This window comes from Phyllopteryx taeniolatus, chromosome 4 (genome assembly GCF_024500385.1).
Source record: "Phyllopteryx taeniolatus isolate TA_2022b chromosome 4, UOR_Ptae_1.2, whole genome shotgun sequence".
Classification (NCBI taxonomy): Eukaryota; Metazoa; Chordata; class Actinopteri; order Syngnathiformes; family Syngnathidae; genus Phyllopteryx; species Phyllopteryx taeniolatus.
The window spans coordinates 23,701,585-23,722,121 of NC_084505.1; the positions used below are offsets into that span (position 1 = coordinate 23,701,585).

Below are 20,537 nucleotides of genomic sequence, written 5' to 3' on the forward strand. Positions count from 1 at the left end.
AGTTACTTACGACCACAGTGATGAGTTTCTTGTAAAAACATCATGAAGTCAAAATAAAAGGTAAAATATGCAGGTCTTTTATTTTGAAAACAGTTCTTTCTTTTTGACATGCGTGTGTGTGGGTGGTACAAGCAAGCAAGACTGGAATGACTAGTGTCTGCCTGGGAGGAAGCCAAAATCTTAAAATGAAAAAAAACAACAACCTGCAGGAACCTGCAAAGCATCTATGGGACAAAGACAGAAATCACCTATTTAACACTCTGCTTCCATTAGAGATGTTTGTTTTGTTGATTTGAATAAATTATTAAATTAAAAATAAATTAGAATAAAGTGTGAAAAGTCGACTCTTAAACCTAGATATTAGAAGTATTTTAAGATTAAGAAGCAGAAGCATTGTTGCGTCCTCTGTTGCCTTGCGCTGTGTGTTCCTGCCTGGATGGCGACACTTAAAATGGATGATGGGGAAACCAGATTAAAGCAACCCAACGGTAATGCTCCATCGTCACACGGACGTTATGGCACAATTGTACTTTGACTGAAGAATGAACTCCAAATGGTGTCAAGCGATCACTGATTTTATTAAATAATCAGATTTCTAAATGGTTGTGATATTTAAACTTTGATTTGCACATCATGCATCCATACATTGTTTAATTAATACAGAGTTTTGCACACTTTTCACTCTCCCTTAACCTGTTAAGTATTCAAGTCGGCACAGAGCAGGATGTATGTAAAATATATTTCATTGACACATTTTAACTATGTTGTATTTCAACCCAACCGGTCACACTAGTATCTATCCACCCCTTGCTCTCGTGATGAGGATGTTATGCACAGTGGCTAAAAGAGGGAGGTTGCGCAATGACCTGAGGGTCATGCAGTTTAAAGTTAAAACTTTTCTGCATGAATATGCCTCTAACTTCAAATGAAACGTTAGCAAATCAGGTCATACTTAAACACTTTAATTGTATTTCAATAATATCTCTTTACACTTGTATGCTAATTACCACTGTTGTAATGTTACACAAAACTGTGCCTGTACAGTTAATACAGGTTTTATGATGGCAGTGACAGATTGGCCTGGAATTAATCAAGTCACTTTTTATTATTTCCAAAGGAAAATTGGATAAAATTGGAAAACTTGAAAGTCAAACTGTGAAGGTTCCCTATTAAAAAAAAATATGTTGAATAACACTATTAATTCATACTGTATACACTGAAAACATAAACATTTGTGATTTATGGCAGCCTCCTTTTTGCTTGTGATTTTCCGTTGTTTAGATGGCCACACTGTTCTCTACCTTCTTTGGATCAAGGTAAGTGTAAGGGATTTCCAGACCTTGGTTTCTGTTGCCGATCGCGATCGACAACATGTCAAGCTCGGCTTTAAAATCAATTTGCAATTGACGGGGAGTCTCTTCAGTGTAATGGGATTCTGGGTAGTGTCCGAGAGGGACCTGTTGACACAAAGAATATATATGAATATATACTAGTTCCGTTGTCAACCAATTCTTTTTATTTTAGACACTGGACCAGCTCTACGCTATCAGACAGATACTGAAGCATGCATGGAAGTTTTCCCAACTAGTCCTCATGTGATTTGTAGGCTCAGAAGAGACCGTGTCCCTTGCGGCATTCTGATGGGGGTTACCTAGGAATATGGAGCCTGCTATCATGGGTCATTCAGTCCCTTTAAAACTGGAGTAAGAACTTTGCACTTGCATGAAACATGCATGTTAGGTTCATTGAAGACTAACTTGTTCATAGGTGTCAATGTGAGTGTGAATGGTTGTTTGTCTATATGTGACCTGCGATTTCCTTACGACCAGTCTAGGATGTACCCCGCCTCTCACCCAAAATCAGCCAGGATGGGCTCCAGCTCACCCTAGTGAGGATAAGCGGAATAGAAAATAGATTGATGGATAAAATACAAATAAATAAATAAATAAAATACTAAAAAATAAAAAGACGTAGGGGGTATCCACTTTGTTGGGCTGACGAGCTCATCTCTGTTGTTTGTGGATGATGTAGTTCTGATGGCTTCATCCAACTGTGATCTTTAAGGTCTACTAGGGTGGTTAGTATGTCTGCCTCACAGTTCTGAGGTTTCGGGTTCAAACTACGGCTACTCAAGCTTCCTCCCAGAGTCCGAGAATGTGCAGGTTAGCTTTAAGGTACTAAATTATCCTCTTGCCCAAAGTCAGCTGGGATAGGCTCCAGCTCACTCGCAAGCTAATGAGGTTCAAAGCTCTAGAAAAATGGATGGATGGCAGCTTCTAGAGTGAAAATGGGCACATCCAAATTGGGAGGTTCTTTGTCAGAAAAGGGTGGATTTGTGCCCCTTAAATTGCAAAGTCTTGCCTCAGGTGGGGGAGTTTAAGTACAACTGAGTCTTGTTCTCAAGTTAGGGAACGCTGGATCGTGCAATTAACCGATGATCAGTGTAATGCGTTCGTAGACTATCTTGGTGAAGAGATTTACGTTAGATCGGTGTTCCCACCGTCACTTATGATCACAAGCTTTGGGTTGTGACTAATGTGACAAGACAATCCCAAGTAAAATACAGTATAATGAGTTTCCTTCATAGGCAGGCTGGCATCACCCTTAGAACAGTTCGGTCAACCAGTAGGGCCTCTGACTTTCCACCACCAGAAACCAGTTGAGGCGACTCAGGCATCTATCTCAGCTGCACCCTTGACACATTCGTAGTGAGGTGTTCTATATTCAACTTGTGGGAGACTCCAGGGCAGAGTTAGGACATGCTGCGCTAGCTAACTTGGAACTAGAGAAGGTGCCTTGAGAGAGGGGAGTCTGAGCTTTGCTACTGTACTTAGACTGCTACCGAGTCCCGGATAATCCTGATAAAAAGTGTCTTTTTCCCAGAAAATATTTTGTCATGTCAAGTTTGATGTACTTACAAAGTCTGATGACTGCCTGCTGAGCAGCCAGACAGTGGCCATTCCCTGAGCTGTCACATTGATAGGGGGCAACGTCGCCAGCATTGTGGCCTCGCTTGTTGTCCCCTTTTCAGTTGGTGGAGGACGCTGCAGGGTTGCGGGGGTGTTGGGCATCCAGCCACCATAGTCGTACTGCAATGAGGGTTTGCAGTAAGACCAGAAGTAATACAAAGGAACACTCGTGTTTATCACAGGGATTCACCTGTCCGCTGTTTAGAGCTGCATGTTGGCACGAGCTAGTAAATATCACCATGGTGGCAAACTTGATCAGCTCAGGCACAGTGGTGAAACTCTGAGGGATTCCTAGGAAGGAAAAAAAGAAAGAAAGCGAGAACAACGTATCACTGTGACGTGTTTCAGCTACTGGGTGGCTGCTGTTGAGTAAAACACTCATGTAGCAACGTGTAGAATCGTATTCTGTGAAGATCACCTGTTTGTGGCTGGGAAAGGAATCCGTGTTCAAAAATGTCCCGGATCCAAGTCTGCAGTTCTGAGTCTTGCTGGATCTCGTCATCACTCTTGTAGTAATACTGTATTACTTCTTGCACATATCTTTTGAGAGACAACTTGTGTCATTACACATCCATTCTGCAAAATACCTCCACTAATACTTAAAGATTCTATAATATAGGGCAGGTCAAAGGGTGTCAAAGTCGGCGGCACGGTGGCCGACTGGTTAGAGCGTCCCCACCTGTGTGGAGTTTGCATGTTCTCCCCGTGCCTGTGTGGGTTTTCTCCGGGCACTCCGGTTTCCTCCCACATCCCAAAAACATGCATGGTAGGTTAATTGACGACTCTAAATTGCCCCGTAGGTGTGAATGTGAGTGTTTGTTTGTATGTGCCCTGCGATTGGCTGGCCACTAGTTCAGGGTGTACCCCGCCTCCTGCCCGATGATAGCTGGGATAGGCTCCAGCACTCCCGCGACCCTTGTGAGGATAAAAGGCTCAGAAAATGGATGGATGGAATTTTAAGATGATGCTTGCCAGCATTGGGACTTTCTCTGCCCAAGTTGTTGTTGAAACAGCCTAGTGGGTGGTGGCCACGCAAACATTTGACATGACCAGGGACACAAATCACAGCATTTCTGGTAATCTACAAAGTAGGCCACCATTTTATTGACTATACTATAGCCACAACATCACTCAATAGTGCACCTACCTCCACCAATGCAGGACAAACCAGTGGGGAAACTGTGGAAAGTTGTATTCGTGTTGGGTTGTCCTTGACTCCTTGTGTTTAATAGTTAGACTAATTTGTGGTTTATGGAGGATAACGAACACATGGGCAGTACAATTACGATTCTGGGGTTGCACAGTCCTATTTGTGCCATAGTGACTTTAACAGTGAAAATAAATTCCAATATTTGCACATTCATCCGGATCTTCCAGAAATTTAGATTTGCCCTATGCACAAAGATTTGTAACGATTGGTAATGCAATAGTTTTTCATGCAAACCGGCATACTTAAACATGATGTTCCAAAGTTTGAGTCCATCATCTCTGTAGTAGAAGTTAGGGACATCGTGCAAGTCGCGATCAACAATGTCATCAGGGATGCAAAGGGACCTGAAGGTGATTGATGACAGCGATCTTGCCAAGATCCTCGTCAAAGCCTCTCTACCAGAAGCTGCAAACTGAGGAACAGTCCAATACATGATGTAAACAGATGATTCTAAATATCATGGTGAAAGCAAAGGCTAACTTTTACCAGGGTGAAGACTCCAGTTGGTCCAATCAACTGTTTTCGAGCTAATTCATTGATCTGCAGAGTGTATCGGGTGTGGGGTATGAGGAGCTAAAGGGATAGAAGAGAGGACCATGAAACAAAATCTTGAGACAATAGATGTATTGATGAATAAAAACACTTGGTTGAAACCGAATTGGGAAAACTCCACTTACCTTGTACAAAGGATGCACCATGGGCAGGTTGCGCAGCAGTGACACCGCAAAAACCTCCGCCAGCAGGTGAGTGCGCAGCAAGTGTGCGTTGAGTTGGTGCTCTGTGAAATCGGCACTTCTCACAAAAATCTTAGCTGTCAGCCAGTCATATGTAGAGTCAGTTGGGAGAAAGATGGGGTTATCCTCAGCCGGAGTCTGCTTCAGCTGTGAGAGTGTGAGGAGATTTAGTCAAATTAAGGATGGACATTTGACTGACGTCATGTACTTTTTTTTATTGCAGACTGTACACTGATCCGCAATGTAGGTCCCATGCGCCATTCTTCCCTGAGATAGACTCTGAGATACTTATCCACTTTGTTCCAGACACTGAGGATACTCAGTCCTTTTCCACCTGAAAACCATGGCCTCAGATTTAGCAGTGTTGATTCTTATCCTACCTAGCTGTGAAACATCCCAGCAGAGATCAAAAGTCAAGGTCAAGATTTTGAAAAAATTATCATAACTACACCATTTCCAAAAAGCACAGACGAGCTCTTCAGGCAACCAAACTAGAAACGCTCTACACCTGTGATACCACCACCTCAGTCTGCTAATCTAGAGGTACTCTACCTGATCTCCATGCATTTTTTAAAAATTGTGCCACCCACAACAGCTACATTGGAACCCTGCAGTCTAGCTACACTTGATAGGACACCTTCAGCATGACGCCACCCTTTATTTCTGGTGTACACCATGGGGTCCAGTGGACAGCTCAGCCCCTCTCTTTAGCCGAGGGTCCCCGGCATCCAGTCACAGATCTGATGATATAACTAAAAAGTCGATTATTGACCTGTAACTGGGTGTCAGGTTCCGTGTGCATTTATTATAATCAAGCGTATGCTCAAACATGATGTTTTTAAGTAGACAAGAGGTCTAGTGACATAGCACTAATAAGGTTCCTGTCAGGGACTCCCCAGAAAGGACACATTCTAGTTTTTTTTTTCCCACATAGGCACAATTTACAATCAAAACACTTCCTCAACCAGAACACATAGGCCCTATGTTATAAGGGAGGTCAGGAATAATTCCAACATGGAGCTCATGAGCTATTAAGAATTTCCCACTTTTACCAAAGGCAACTGTGAAGTAATACAAGATCTACACCCTCTCAAGGAATTCGGAGAGGAGCCAGAATCTCCTTACCTCACCCGTAAAATCAGATTTATGGGACATTCACTGCTAAAAAGATTTTTCTGTACAATGGATTAAACCAATGTCACCTGAATGGCAATAGGCATCAGCTTGTCGTCAGGTCTTTTATGAAGCAAGACAAAGGGAGCCATCAAGTACTGCTGCATCCCTTGTATGGTGTTTGCTGGCATCCCCTCCAGGTTCTTGTAGTCACACAGGTATATGTTGCCTTCCTGTTTGAGGGCAAACAAATGCGGTTACTTGTATTATAAATAATACATATCGTGTAATGCCGAGCTGCTGTGCCGTTGACAAAATGTTCAAATGTTCAGTGAAACGAATATGAGAAAAATATGAAACAAACCGTTACCTTCAACTCCTTCGACAAGCTTGATCCATCAGGAATGAAGACCATGTCATCAGTCACAGGGAAATCTTTAGGCAGAGTTTTGCAACGTCGAATCAAGGTGGGATTGACTCCATTTAGAAACTGGTATGCAAATAATCCATCTTCCTTCCAGTGGTCCTGGATGTAATCTGACAAAAAAAAAATTGTTCAAATCAAACACTCATTGGTCAATAATAATAATAGTAAAAATAATAATAATCTTTGAAATACTCCTACTACTGCTGGTATTAATGAATTATTTTGTATTAACGCCTAAAACAAACTTGACAAACAACACTTAAACAAGCACGGAAGAACTATTAGGCCTTTGTACCTGATAAGGGGGTGTCTTTGTTACGGAAAACATCATTGATATTGTCAAGATTTTGCCAATTTTCATGGTTGTCAACCAGCCCTTTTAGCTGAAGCTCAGCCAACCTGGGAAACAAAACAAGACGCTTTTTCATCACAAATATCAGCAATGTGGAGTGAAGCACAGTGGAACCTCAAAGGTCAAATAACGCTGACGCCATACAAAGGAATTTATTCCAAAAATACAGCTAATGTTGCACAAAACCTCCACTATGCATGACATCATGTGAGACCTCAGCTCACAACTTAACTTTGTCTATTGTTGCCACAAAGGAGTAGCATGAACACAGAACACATTGGTCCCATCATGCTGTAATTTTAGGGGGGATTTTACCCTGTAGCTGCTGTGAATGCAAACTCTGTAGTCTTGGTGAAGGAGAACTGGACCTCATCTGGCAAGCTCATAGGACCATCTGCCTTAATGGTGTAGGGCACACCTGGATAATACAAATCCCAGCTTTTGGGCAGTTTAAAGGTTAGCGTAGGCTCATACAGATTGTCTTAAATAAATAAATAAAAACAAATATTGGAGATACAGTATACACAGTGAACTCTCACTCATAGTCTATGCTTCGCTGGCTCAGCTCCTGCTCCCTTGCGTATTGACCAAGAGAGTTGCTTTCATCAAAGATCCTCAAAGCTTTCAGCGAAAAACCACAAATGTATTGCATGAGGATTATTTGTGATATACTGTCAAGTACACAATGGCAGACAAGCACACAAATTAACTTACCTTTGCCCTCTCTAAAGCGGTGAGTCTCCCTGTCACTGATCCAGCAGTGGATGGGAAAGCTGTATCTGTCTTGCTCGGGTGATTTGATTTCCACCAGGTCAGGGAACCAAGCGTCATCAGGCAAAAGGAAGAATTGTCGTTTGTCGAGTTCTATCAGAACCAACTGTCCAAGAGAGTTTGGGCAGGAAACAGTATAAGTAGACACCTAGAAAATTGACAGGAAATGGTGTCTGTTAAAATGTTATTCACATTACAATTCATTTTCAGGACACTGGTGTTATTTTCTGGTAGTTCTATTAGGCGGATGTGGCTCAGTAGGTAGAGCGGGTCGTCGAGTGACCAAAGAGTCACTGATTCAAATCCCGCCTACGACTGTCCGCATGTCGAAGTTGTCCTTGGGCAAGGCACTGAACCCTAATTCGCTCCCAGTGGGCCTGGCACCGCCTTGCATGGCAGCAGTCGCCTACTGGTGTATGAATGTGTGTGTAAGTGGGTGAATGTGAGGCTTTGTAAAGCGCTTTGGGCACTGTAATGGTGTTGATAAAGTGCTGTATAAGTGCAGTCCATTTACCAGATGAGATGAGCCAGAACTACTGTCTGTCTGCCAGTAAACAACAACGCCCAATTCTGGAACTGACGGAGTTTGCCCATGACATGTGGGCATTCCGTTCTGTCCATTAAATCCGAAGTCCGCTGGTTCCGGGTCCATGAAATCGAGGTTCCACTGTATATATGCTTTTTTACTTTGTAGACCCTCATCTCAGATTTTTCATTTCATCATTTTACTGAAATGATTACTGAAATTTGACAATTTACATCAACAAAAATGCTGTTTATTTGCCAATTGAGTTGAAATACAAGTATGTGCCCCGCGATTGGCTGGCAACCAGTTCAGGGTTTACCGCCAACTTGGCAATCAATCAGTTTTGGGCACTTCCAATATAACTTGCAGGAGCACAAAAAATGTGATTTCAGCATCGTTTTCTGTTTTCCACACTTACTGATCCTCTGAAGATGACCAAAGACCTCAACCACGTGCGATCACTCTCGGCATCCGTTCCCACCAGCTTAATGTGCACGCTGTTCAAGGTGGTGGCGTTAACTCGGTCGCCAGTGTAGACGGTTACCTCATAGTCCACCATTGTTATTCCGGAATGATGAGGAATCCTAATCGGGGAAACAGTTCTTCTTTCAACAAGAGACAAGCAGCCCCAGGAGCTTTTTATATTCTGTGTATAGTAGTGGGAGGTACCTGTGGCAGGTTTTCGTTAGGAATGTCAGGCGTGTATAAGCAATGACCGGCGCAAGGTTGCAACAGTGGATTTCTCAATTTAAGCGCTTCTGCATTGAAGTCTGGTTTAAAGGTACATCAGGTATTAGGCCTAGTAATAATAGCTAAGTAACCAGCAATTGCTGTGAACGAAGTCGCTCGAGTTCTTACTGTATATAGTGGAGCATGGCGGAGTCATTCCTGATGCACTTGACGCGGAAGTGCTGCCCAAAAAAAATCAGGAAAACCGTAATGGGGTGTTTTTCCCCATTAAATTAAATTCTAATATTCTTTTCCACATTTCCTGTAATTCTCTTCAAATGTATAATGTATTTTCAAACTCTGAATTCACTTTTCAGGAGCGATTCTACTACCCCAGTAGAGTTTTTTTTTTTTTTTTTTTCGTTTTTTTTTTTAAAATAAATCTGTCTAGGCGGCACGGTGGACGACTGGTTAGAGCGTCAGCCTCACAGTTCCTCACAGTTCTGAGGACCCGGGTTCAATCCCCGGCCCCGCCTGTGTGGATTTTGCATGTTCTCCCCGTGCCTGCGTGGGTTTTCTCCGGGCACTCCGGTTTCCTCCCACATCCCAAAAACATGCATTAATTGGAGACTCTAAATTGCCCGTAGGCATGACTGTGAGTGCGAATGGTTGTTTGTTCCTATGTGCCCTGCAATTGGCTGGCAACCAGTTCAGGGTGTACCCCGCCTCCTGCCCGATGACAGCTGGGATAGGCTCCAGCACGCCCGCGACCCTAGTGAGGAGAAGCGGCTCAGAAAATGGATGGATAAATCTGTCTATACAACCTGAATATATTCGCAGTCTACCCCAATTGGATCAACAAACAGCTCGGGTCCGATCTAAGGGGAAATTAAAGTTAGGAGTATGCTGGGCATCAACTTGTTAATCCCCTCAGCCAGGATTCAAACGTGTGGGAAGTTCACCTGAACAAGATGTGGCAGGAACTAAGAGGAAATAGAAAGATGAAAAAGATAATTGTCACGCTGCTTCCCTGCCTGGTGTCGACTCTCTTAAATGGCAGGAGTTGCTCACTGATTTTAAAGCAAAATAAGAAAATATGCTTGAAACAGTTTATAGGGTGCACTACAATAATAGTATATTGTTATGTTTTATATATATATATATATATATATATTTTTTAGAAAACAGTTTCATCCCTAATTCACATCCTCTACTGTGTTTCAATCTAGTTTTCCCTCCCGTGTGGTCTATTTGGTCAGGTAAAAAACAGTGAACAAACTTTGGCGAAGGCCAACTATTGGTAAACCATAACATCTAATTGTCGACTTACTTGGAACAGAGAGTACAAAAAAAAAACCTTAGGCAATGAGCCACATGCGGCTTCACCGAGTCTTGAAAACTCATTCGGGCCAGACAAAACAAACTAGGTGTGAAAGCAACCAAACTACTACATCAAACAAGAAATTAAAGGGAATGTATTGACTAATTACTTTTGTCAGATCAGTTGGACGAGTTCGGCAGGGATAGAGCGTGTGTTTTGGGCATGAACTATGTCTGCGTGGGAACATCTTTTTAAAAAAATAAAAATAAAAAGACAAAAATGCGCTCAGCCACCTGCAAAGCTTTCACAGCACACAGACAGAAACACCTCTTTAACATGCCACATCCATTAGAGTTTCAGTTTAGATTAGAAAAGAACGCGACACACGTCAACAACTCTTATAGGCTACTATAAATTTTACAAAGCAAAAATACAAAATCTTACCTAGTGAATTTATCTTATTTCTTGTTGAAACATTGTACTGTACTTATTTTAAGACAGTTCTGACTTTTTTTCTAAATTGTCAGCAAGACCAAAAGACTTGTTTTAAGATCCAAGATCTTATTTTAATAACCTTATCAAGTCAGTCCATACTATTCTATTGGCAGACCCCCCCTGGTCTGTTTTCACCACATATTCTGCCATTGCCTCACCCGGATTGAAGCCCTTGAGCATCTCAGTAAGTGAGAGCCTTCCTTCATCATTCCACTTCCCTGCACATCCTCACGCTCATGCAGAGCCACAGGGTTTGATTCTTTGGCCTTGTGCCAAACCAACATTCCTGCTCCAAAGAATCACGCTAAAAGTAATTCCCAACTTAAATGTACCTGTAGTGCTGTAGTACTGTAGTTCATTTGGGCTGGTGTTGGTGTATAAAGGCAAAATGATTAAAACACATTATTGTCATGGTCCAAACACTTCTGGACCTAACTGTAGATGGAAGAAGCTTGTAGTACCTCGAGTCAGAGGTTTAGAATTGCTGCATGTTTTCCTGCCAAGACATTTTCAGTGACTACTGCCAGGAGGTTTGAAGTTTAGACAGTTGGCCACAAAACCTAAAAGAAGAAATTTCACAACAGCGGAAATTTAGGTTATTGTGTCATAGGGAGACCGTGTAGACAAGGAAAATAACACTTTTTTTTAATGTTTCCACTGGAGTGTCGATTACAAAAAAATAAAAAATTGCCAGGCCTCTATCACAGAAGCGATAGAAGGGGGATGCAAAGTAAAGGATATCGGACCAGATACAAAAAAAGAAGAGAATAGGAGGAGGAAAGTATAACAGTAGCAATCCTGCTATGTCCAAGCACATCTGGCTTTGAACATGTGTTGGAGCCGCCTTACCAGTTGGGAGCCGAGTACGCTAACCGCCAAGCTAAAAGTCGGGGCCAGGAGCTTTCTTGGCACAGCCGTCTTTAAGGCTTCCGAGGAGTGCGGTTTGACATTCATTTTGTACAGTGCGAGCTGGCATCCTTTACACCGCGACCACATGATCTCACTACACAGGATGAGTGACTGGATCCTATAATTTCCCATGCATTACAAGTCTGATTAATAGTTGGGGTGGCACGGTGGGCGACTGGTTAGAGCGTCGGCCTCAGAGTTCTGAGGAGCGGGGTTCAATCCCCGACCCCGCCTGTGTGGAGTTTGCATATTCTCCCCGTGCCTGCGTGGGTTTTCTCCGGGCACTCCAGTTTCCTCCCACATCCCCAAAACATGCATGGTAGGTTGATTGACAACTCTAAATTGCCCGTAGGCGTGAATGTGAGTGTGAATGGTTGTTTGTTTGTATGTGCCCTGCGATTGGCTGGCAACCAGTTCAGGGTGTACCCGGCCTCCTGCCCGATGATAGCTGGGATAGGCTCCAGCACGCCCGCGACCCTTGTGAGGGTAAGCGGCTCAGAAAATGGATGGATGGATGGATTAATAAATGTTGGAAAAATATTTTAATGATTTTAATGCAAGGTTTTTCACAATTCTCACGAGTCACAATCATTTTTTCTTCTGTGGTCATCATAATTTTCCTGTGACAATACAGCCAGAAGCTAAATGCTTTCGGAGTACATTTTTTCAGAGACCCACTAAGCTCAAGTTTCTAGATGTGCAGGGGTGATTCATAATAATTGTTCAAACTCTGGGGTTTTATGTGACTTCCAAGGTGTATATTCCCCCAAATATTTTGGAAATACACTCATTCGACATTCGACATTTTCATTTTCACTGCCAAGCTACATACGTAACAATGTTATTGGGGTGGATCCACGCTTTAATCATATCGCTATCAAAACAAACAACTTCAAATATGTACATAGTCTTTCCCAGCTGACTCTTGGGTCAGATCTGAGGGGAAGGGACAGTCAGGAGTCCTGTGGGCTTCAGCTTATTGATCCCTCCATCCAGGATGCAAACCCGTGGGAAGTTCACCTTGACAAGGTGTGCAGCAAACTATAAGGAAACAGAAAGATGGAACATTTGAAAAACAATTGTCTAGGATACGCACGTGCATTATGTGCAGCCGCACAAGACAGCGTTGCTGTTGGGCGGCAACACTCCCACAAATGAAAAAAATAAATACAAAATTGCTACGTAACATGACATGCCAATCCTTGGTGTTTGTGTAGCAAATTTGTGCCTCCTTGTGAAGTCGCCATCTGTAGAAGCGATGCTGGGTGAAGGTGGGAGTTTTAGGGAATGATGGGAAATGTAAGTTACACTTATCATCAACATGGAAAAGGAAAATATCAAAGCCATCCGGGGCACAATTTTGAAGGAGGGCCTCGGACAACTTGCCATTTCAGTTAGGACCGCCACTGGATACCTGAACCATACTGCTCTGTCGAAACGGCCAAAGTAACTTAACTCAAATCGTAGGTTAATTATCGAATCACACATTTAACATTGTGAATCAATTACAGACATTTTGTTGATTTCCAAACTTCATCAAATTTATTGAAGCTGTTTACATAATTCTCAAGTGACAGTGATTTAGTGTCTTAACGCCACCTTTCAGGTACCATATCATATGATAAAGATTGTTTTTGGCACCCTTCACATTTTTTGCGAATGTACAAAAAAAAAATAATGGACCGCATCGAACTGAACCAAACTATTGGTGGAAACGAGGCCTATTCAAACTGACATGCTTGAAAACAATTCTGCTCAAGAACTTAGAAGAGATCACAACATGTCAACAGCTTTTACACTATGCAATACAGTACTATTTAAGAATGAGAAGCAGAAGCGCTGTTGTGTCATCTCGTGCTTTCCTCCGTGTGTCCCTCGATGATGACTCCTGTGGACGTTTGTATTTGTCAACTGGAATGCAACCGTTTATACACATCCCTGTATATGCCGGCGTTGCATAACTTTGGATTTTACATCAGCACAGCTTATGAGTAGAAGATAAAGATATGGCGGTAAATCTCGGCTTGTCATTTCAATTGTGAGTGAGAGAAATGCCACCACGTTGTAAGTCGGACAAGCTTGGGCAACTCACACTTGAACATAGTATGCACAGTATATGTATGGTATAAACAGTAGGTAGAAAGTGTATGTTGCGTTCGTGACAAAACATGACACATTTCATGGAGTGAATGAGGCACGCAAATTTACTTGATCTGGGATTTGACCATCTTTCAGTCGTTCCATAAATTGCCTTAAAAGCCAACAGTGTCAATGGTCTGTCTTCAAAACAATAAAAATTGCTTGGTGGAAAGTTGAATTTGCACACAGTGATCATAGAGTCTCTTGAATACTTTTTGAAACACACAAATCCGCTGTACACTTCATTGATTAAAAAAAGAATTCTGACTGTGAAACAAATTGTAGGTTAAAAAAATAAAATAGCAGCAACCACAATGTCAACGGCAACTGTTGCCTGTTTTGGCATACATCCTGAAAAACGCAATTTCAGTATTATTTCATACATTACAACAAGATTCATTGATTTAATTGATACAACTGCAACATCTAAAAACTCCATATTTATATTTCTTCGCGTTATTACCTGTAATTGTGCAACAGCATATTATTATGTCATTCAGACAATAGTGTGTAAGATGGTGGATGGTCATCCACCCTAAATCACTCAATAAGCACTACCCCCCTCCCCCAAAAAAAAACCCGACAAAAAAAACAACAACAAAAAACACCAGTCTCTCATGCAACTCGATTAAAAATAATTTACTACAGAACGGACCCTTCAAATACTCACAACTCCCAATTTTTTCAAATTGGGAGGTTACCTTGAAGCAATATCCCTACTTGGGAGTTTTGTTTCTCCAGTTTAGTTATAGTTAATTTATTCCACGGAGATTACAAATGAACCTTATTCATTTAGAATACCGCAATCTCTCATGTATAATACACTCTTAAGTATCATGCGCAGTTCCAAAACGGACTCCAAAAATCAGGAAAACCCCCTTCTTTCTATTTATAATGTGCACCCATGACTCCCCATCCATTGATATATTTACATGCAATAAATGTTAGAGATCCTATCCTAATTTGTTTTTCTAATCAATTCTGATGAGTAATACTATTAATACTAAGGTTTACTTCTTTAACAATGTATTTAAAATTGTGACACAGCCGAATGTTTAGGGTTTAACACAGTGGCTTTATGGAAGTATTTTCCACCTCCCACGGGACCACTGGCACATCAGCCGGCTTGCACAATGTACTGTAAGCTAGAGAGGTCATGTACCCGGATAACACGTTCACTCCTGGTGCAAAATAATAATAATGCATTACATTTATATAGCGCTTTTCTAGACTCAAAGACGCTTTACAATTTCATGCATTATTCATTCACTCAGGCCCACCCTGCTGCCATTCTCTGCCTACAGCCACTCTGACCACCAAACACACATTCATTCATAGGCAATGTGGTTAAGTAGATGAATTATAGCATTTTCAATATGAATCAAAATATAATGAAAATGTATAAAATTACATGCTTTAAAACTAATTTATGGCTGTTCTAAAACACATACCTCCTCATATGCCTCCTTTTTCTGTGAAGGAATTTTCTAACTTTTATTATACATATGTATAATATGCACCATTGACTTTTGAATTTTAGGGTAAAATATGTGAAAAGAAATGTTTCCTTACCACAGAAGCACTTTTTATGACGTGCCCAATGACGACAACGACCCGTCCTCTGTAGTTGTGGAGGGTTCCGGTTGCTGGACACTGTAGCACCTCGTCATCGAAGCCGAATGTTGTGCTGAAGGGAATGTTAATGCTTCCAGACATGTGGCCTCTGTTGAAGCTGGTGGCCGTGAGGTTAAAGAGCGCAGGTACTATGCTCGACTCTCTGCTTCCTCCCTTATGACTTAACAACAAAATTGTCCAAAATTGACTAACTATATTCAATGGCTCTAATGAATGAAGACATATGAATAGTTCAAACTATTTTACAAGGCTGCTTTGATGATAAGGAAACTAAAATTATATAACATACTCAAGATTGGCATGGTCTGAAATTGAAACCTGTAGGATTATAATTCAGCTTCCAAAACAATAGAACTATCATATACACAGTAATTCAAGTTAACTGTGAGAATAGTGATGGAAGAAAGAAAACCTTGTGAAAGACGAATGAAATGAATGCCAGTGCCCCGTGGAAAAAAAGAAACATTCTAAATTTGACTAACTATATTTTCAATGTCCCGAATGAATGAGGACATGTGAATGGTTCAAACTATTTTACAAAGCTGATAAGATAGATAAGGAGAAAAAAAAAAACATTGATGGCTGAAGTAAGAGGAAACACAATGAATCTTCCAGTTCAGCTTGTGCACACCATTTCCTGATGATGAAATTTTCTGAGAAAACTGATAAAGGGTATATTTCACAATGCCCTAGTAAGGATACTCCTCTGCACTGCGAATGTCAACAGCAATAATTTGTGGCCTGCTGGCTTTGGTGCGGTTATTTGCGGCGTATGACATCTCGCACAGGTCGATGAAGTCCTCTGCCGAGATGCGAGGGGACACTTCAGCTTTCAGGTCGAACAGCACAAGAGGCTCCCGAGACTGCAATAGAAATCTGATTAACTGGAGGTCTCCTAAGTAATATATATATATATATATATATATATATATATATATAAAGTTTTAAAACATTCAATAATGTCCTACTTCAATGAAGTAAATTGCTTTTATTGTGTTTTATACACTATAATTAACATTTGCCAAATGCATTTAAAAAAAACAAGACATTTTACTGTTACAGCACTGTGAAAAGGTATTGAACCCCTTCTCAAATTCTTATATTTTTGCATAGTTTAAATGCACTTTAATGTTTAAGATCATCAAACAAATGTAAATATCGGACAGCGATGACAGAAGTAAACATAAAATGCTATTTTGAAATGGTGATTTTTACTTAAGGAAAAAAAAAAACTTCAAAGCAACCTGGCCATGTATGGAAAAAGTATGTTCATGATTTACCAAGGACATCCCTTGTTAAATCATGAGTTAACTGTGGCTGTAATCCCATTTTTGGGTTTTTCACTGATCACACCCAATCCTGATTACCTCCAGACCTGTTCAATCAAGAAATCACTTAAATAGAATGTGTTTGACAAAATGAAGTTGGCCAAAAGATCTAAAAAAGCTGCAACAAAAAGCCACAATCCAAAGAAATTCAACATAAGACGAGAAATAAAGAACTTCACATCTATCAGTCTGGAAAGAGTTACAAAAGCCATTTCTAAAGCTTTAGGATTCCAGCGAACCACGGGGGGAGCCATTATCCTCAAATGGAGAACACATGGAACAGTGGTGAACCTTCCCAGGAGTGGCCGGCCTACAAACATTTACCCAAGGGCACAGCAACGACTGATACAGAAGAACGCAAATAAATGCAGGACAACATCTAAAGAACTGTAGGCCTCCCATGCCTCAATTATGGTCAGTGTTCATCACTCAACAATAAGGAAGAGACTGGGCAAAAACTTCCTCCAGGGCAGAATTCCAAGGCAAAAACCACTGCTGACCAAAAAGAACACAAAGGCTCGTCTCAATTTTGCAAAAAAAAAAAGGACAAAAAAACAACAAAAAAAAATATCTTACTGATTCCCAAGACCTTTGGGAAAATATTTTATGGACTGACGAGACAAAAGTTAAACTTTTTGGAATGTGTGTCTCATTACATCTTGCGTAGATGTAACACAGCATTTCATAAAAAGAACATCATACCAACAGTCAAACATGGCAGTGGTAGTGTGATTGTCTGGGGCTGCTCGCTCCTTCAGGACCTGGACGACTTGCTGCGATTGATGGAACCATGAATTCAGCTATTTACCGGAAAATCATGTTCAGCCATCAGTTTGTGACCTCAAGCTGAAGCGTACTTGGGTTCTGCAGCAGGACAATTCTCTCAAACACACCAGCAGGTCAACTTCTGAATGGCTTAACAAAAACTAAATGAACGTTTTGTAGTGGCCTAGTCAAAGTCTGGATGTGAATCTGATTGAAATGCTGTGGCATGACCTTGAAAAAGCTGTTCATACTTGAAAAACCTGGAGTGCTAAATTAAAACAATTCTGCATTGCCAGGTATAGAAAAGGCTTGATTTCAGTTGTTGCTGCTGAGGGTGGCCCAACAAGTTATTAGGTTTAGGGGGTCATTACTTATTCACAGGGCCAGGTAGCTTGAATAGGTATTCCCCCCCATAAATAAAATCCCTCGTTAAAAACTGGATTTTATGCTTATCTTTGTCCGATATTTACTTTTGTTTGATGATCTTAAACATTAAAGTGGAGAAACTGCAAAAAAAATGAGAATTTAAGAAGGGAGCCACTACATGTGAGGTCATCACGTCTGCAATATACAACCCCAATTCCAATGAAGTTGGGATGTTGTGTTAAACATAAATAAAAACAGAATACAATGATATGCAAATCATGTTCAACCTCGATTTCATTGAATACACTACAAAGACAAGATATTTAATCTTCAAACTGCTAAACTTTATTGTTTTCAGCAAATAATCATTACCTTAGAATTGTATGGCTGCAACAGGTTCCAAAAAAGCTGGGACAGATTCATGTTTACCACTGTGTTACATCACCTTTTCTTTTAACAACATTCAATAAACGTTTGGGAACTGAGGACACTAATTGTTGAAGCTTTGTCGGTGGAATTCTTTCCCATTCTTGCTTGGTGTACAGCTTTAGCTGTTCAACAGTCCGGGGTCTCCGTTGTCATATTTTACGCTTCATAATGCGCCACACATTTTCAATGGGAGACAGGTCTGGACTGGAGGCAGGCCAGTCTAGAACCCGCACTCTTTTACTACGAAGCCACGTTGTTGTAACACGTGCAGAATGTGGTTTGGCATTGTCTTGCTGAAATAAGCAGGGGCGTCCATGAAAAAGACGTTCCTCGGATGGCAGCACATGTTTTTCCAAAACCTGTATGTACCTTTCGGCATTAATGGTGCCTTCACAGATGTGTAAGTTACCCATGCCATTGGGACTAACACAGCCCCATACCATCACAGATGGCGGTGTTTCTGGGTGTTGTTGATAAATGCCTTTTGCTTTGCATGGTAGAGTTTCAAGTTACACTTACGGATGTGGCGCCGAACTGTATTGACTGACATTGGTTTTCTGAAGTGTTCCTGAGCCCATGTGGTGATATCCTTTACACACTGATGTCGGTTTTTGATGCAGTGCCGCCTGAGGGATCGAACGTCACGGGCATTCAATGCTAGTTTTCGGCCTTGCCGCTTACATGCAGTGATTGCAGCTTCCAGATTCTCTGAACCTTTTGATGATGATATGGACTGTAGATGATGAAATCCCTAAATTCTATGCAATTGTATGTTGAGGAACATTGTCCTTAAACTGTTCAACTTTTTTCTCACGCACTTGTTCACAAAGAGGTGAACCTCGCCCCATCTTTGCTTGTGAATGACTGAGCAATTCAGGGAAGCTCCTTTTATACCCAATCATGGCACCCACCTGTTTCCAATTAGCCTGTACACCTGTGGGATGTTCCAAACAGGTGTTTTATGAACATTCCTCAACTTTCGCAGTCTTTTTTGCCACCTGTCCCAGCTTTTTTGGAACGTGTTGCAGCCATAAAATTCTAAGTTAATGATTATTTAAGGTTGTCATAACGGTATGTGTTATTCTACTCACTAGGTCCGTCTTGGGAAAATCCCGGTCGTTAGATGAGTAGTATGTTGCATTTTTTTCAAAGCCATTGTCACCAGAGACTTTCGGTGGCTGCGCATGTTGTCTGTATGTGGCACTTTTTGGTGTCCAGAAGAAGAGGTTGATAGATTCACGGACACAGCGTTCGATGTCAATTTCTAGGAGTAAAACAACAACAAAAACAAATGAACCAACAAGCTATCAGTTAGCTGTGATAACAAGGTCGCAAAACCTCAAAAACGTCTTGAGCATTTTCCTAACAAACAAAAAGAGAAAGAAACCAGGGCCATAAAAGGCTCCTTCTTGGTAGAAGTAATGTAGTGACCAATCAAATTAGAGAACTTTTCTCAAGCAGTCAGTACTCCAAATGTGTTGCACACCAGAAGTCTATATAAAAGATGTAATACCATGGCTCAGCAACTTAATTGATGCTCAACATGGGTTTGAGCTTTATTTTGGAATTTGGGCCAAAAGTCAATAATAGAAATACAAATATGAAATGCGGTTGTCGGGTTGAATTGATTAAATTTATTTTCTGACACTTTGAGCACATTTAAATATCAGACCTGAACAGGACATCCCAACTAGGGTTGATCATAATAATCAATTGATTAATAATTAATAATTTGGTAGATTGTGTGGGAGTGACTGTTGATTCATTGTGCACTCATGCAATTGAGGCAAAATTGAGTGCACTATTAAAATTCAGCCAGCGCAGGGGCTGTTGATTCAGTCTTGACAAGACGGACTCGAATGCCAGCTATGCCAGCTATGGAAAGTTGAGCTCCATCTGCAGGGATTCGCATTGGCACAACTTCTGCAGGAAGCATTTTTATGCTTATCACAAAATTGGTACGGTAACAGGAGTTCAGAACATTCAGACATGTAATCACCCATCTCATTAAAAGTAACATTAAAAAATGATTACAACTCAGTTGTACAAAACAGACAACAATAGAACCATCATCTATAATAATGTCAACAGCAAAAATTCTCAGCCTGCTTGCATGCAGGAATTCAGTCTCAACTAGTTTGCTAACCAACATGATATCAGCCATGGGAAGTTGAGCTACATCGACACAGACATACGCTGTAGCACAACTTGTGCTCAATACAAAACATCTCATTAAAAAAAACAAAATTTAATAACCAATCAGGGAAATGTGGTCAAATCACTATCATCTCTAGTATAAAAGCAATAGTTCAACTGAAATTGTACTGAATAGATTTGTTTCAAACTAACAAACCTGTATAATGCTCACTACTGATTGTA

The 20,537-nt window shown here is 41.0% G+C and overlaps 2 protein-coding genes across 2 annotated transcripts in view; both read right to left on the reverse strand.

Annotated features, from left to right (window-relative positions):
• Positions 1-559: 559 nt before the first annotated feature.
• Positions 560-8,731, reverse strand: LOC133476841 (arachidonate 12-lipoxygenase, 12R-type-like). The gene is made up of 14 exons (XM_061770772.1): positions 8,521-8,731; positions 7,520-7,724; positions 7,345-7,426; positions 7,121-7,243; positions 6,749-6,852; positions 6,397-6,563; positions 6,116-6,259; positions 4,857-5,060; positions 4,666-4,752; positions 4,422-4,591; positions 3,388-3,509; positions 3,160-3,260; positions 2,919-3,089; positions 560-1,457 (listed from the first exon to the last, which is right to left on the reverse strand). The coding sequence occupies exons 1-14, from the start codon at positions 8,659-8,661 to the stop codon at positions 1,278-1,280; spliced, it is 2,001 nt and encodes a 666-aa protein (XP_061626756.1). The 5' UTR covers positions 8,662-8,731; the 3' UTR covers positions 560-1,277.
• Positions 8,732-12,023: 3,292 nt separating this feature from the next.
• Positions 12,024-20,537, reverse strand: part of tbck (TBC1 domain containing kinase) — a 30,781-nt gene continuing 22,267 nt past the window's right edge. Inside the window, exons 23-26 of the mRNA XM_061770771.1 lie at positions 19,250-19,422; positions 15,973-16,133; positions 15,208-15,367; positions 12,024-12,537 (exon numbers count right to left, since the gene is read on the reverse strand). Coding sequence (XP_061626755.1) covers positions 12,427-12,537; positions 15,208-15,367; positions 15,973-16,133; positions 19,250-19,422 — 605 coding nt within the window. The 3' untranslated portion in view covers positions 12,024-12,426. The remainder of the gene's footprint in view (positions 12,538-15,207; positions 15,368-15,972; positions 16,134-19,249; positions 19,423-20,537) is intronic.

Excerpts from the sequence above, each read along its gene's own strand:
- LOC133476841 (XM_061770772.1), bottom strand. The coding sequence starts at position 8,661 with ATGGTGGACTATGAGGTAACCGTCTACACTGGCGACCGAGTTAACGCC. Across the intron at positions 5,061-6,115 it reads TGATGCCTATTGCCATTCAG|CTGAAGCAGACTCCGGCTGA; the intron begins GTGACATTGGTT and ends ACACTCTCACAG. Across the intron at positions 3,090-3,159 it reads CAGCTCTAAACAGCGGACAG|TACGACTATGGTGGCTGGAT; the intron begins GTGAATCCCTGT and ends CCCTCATTGCAG.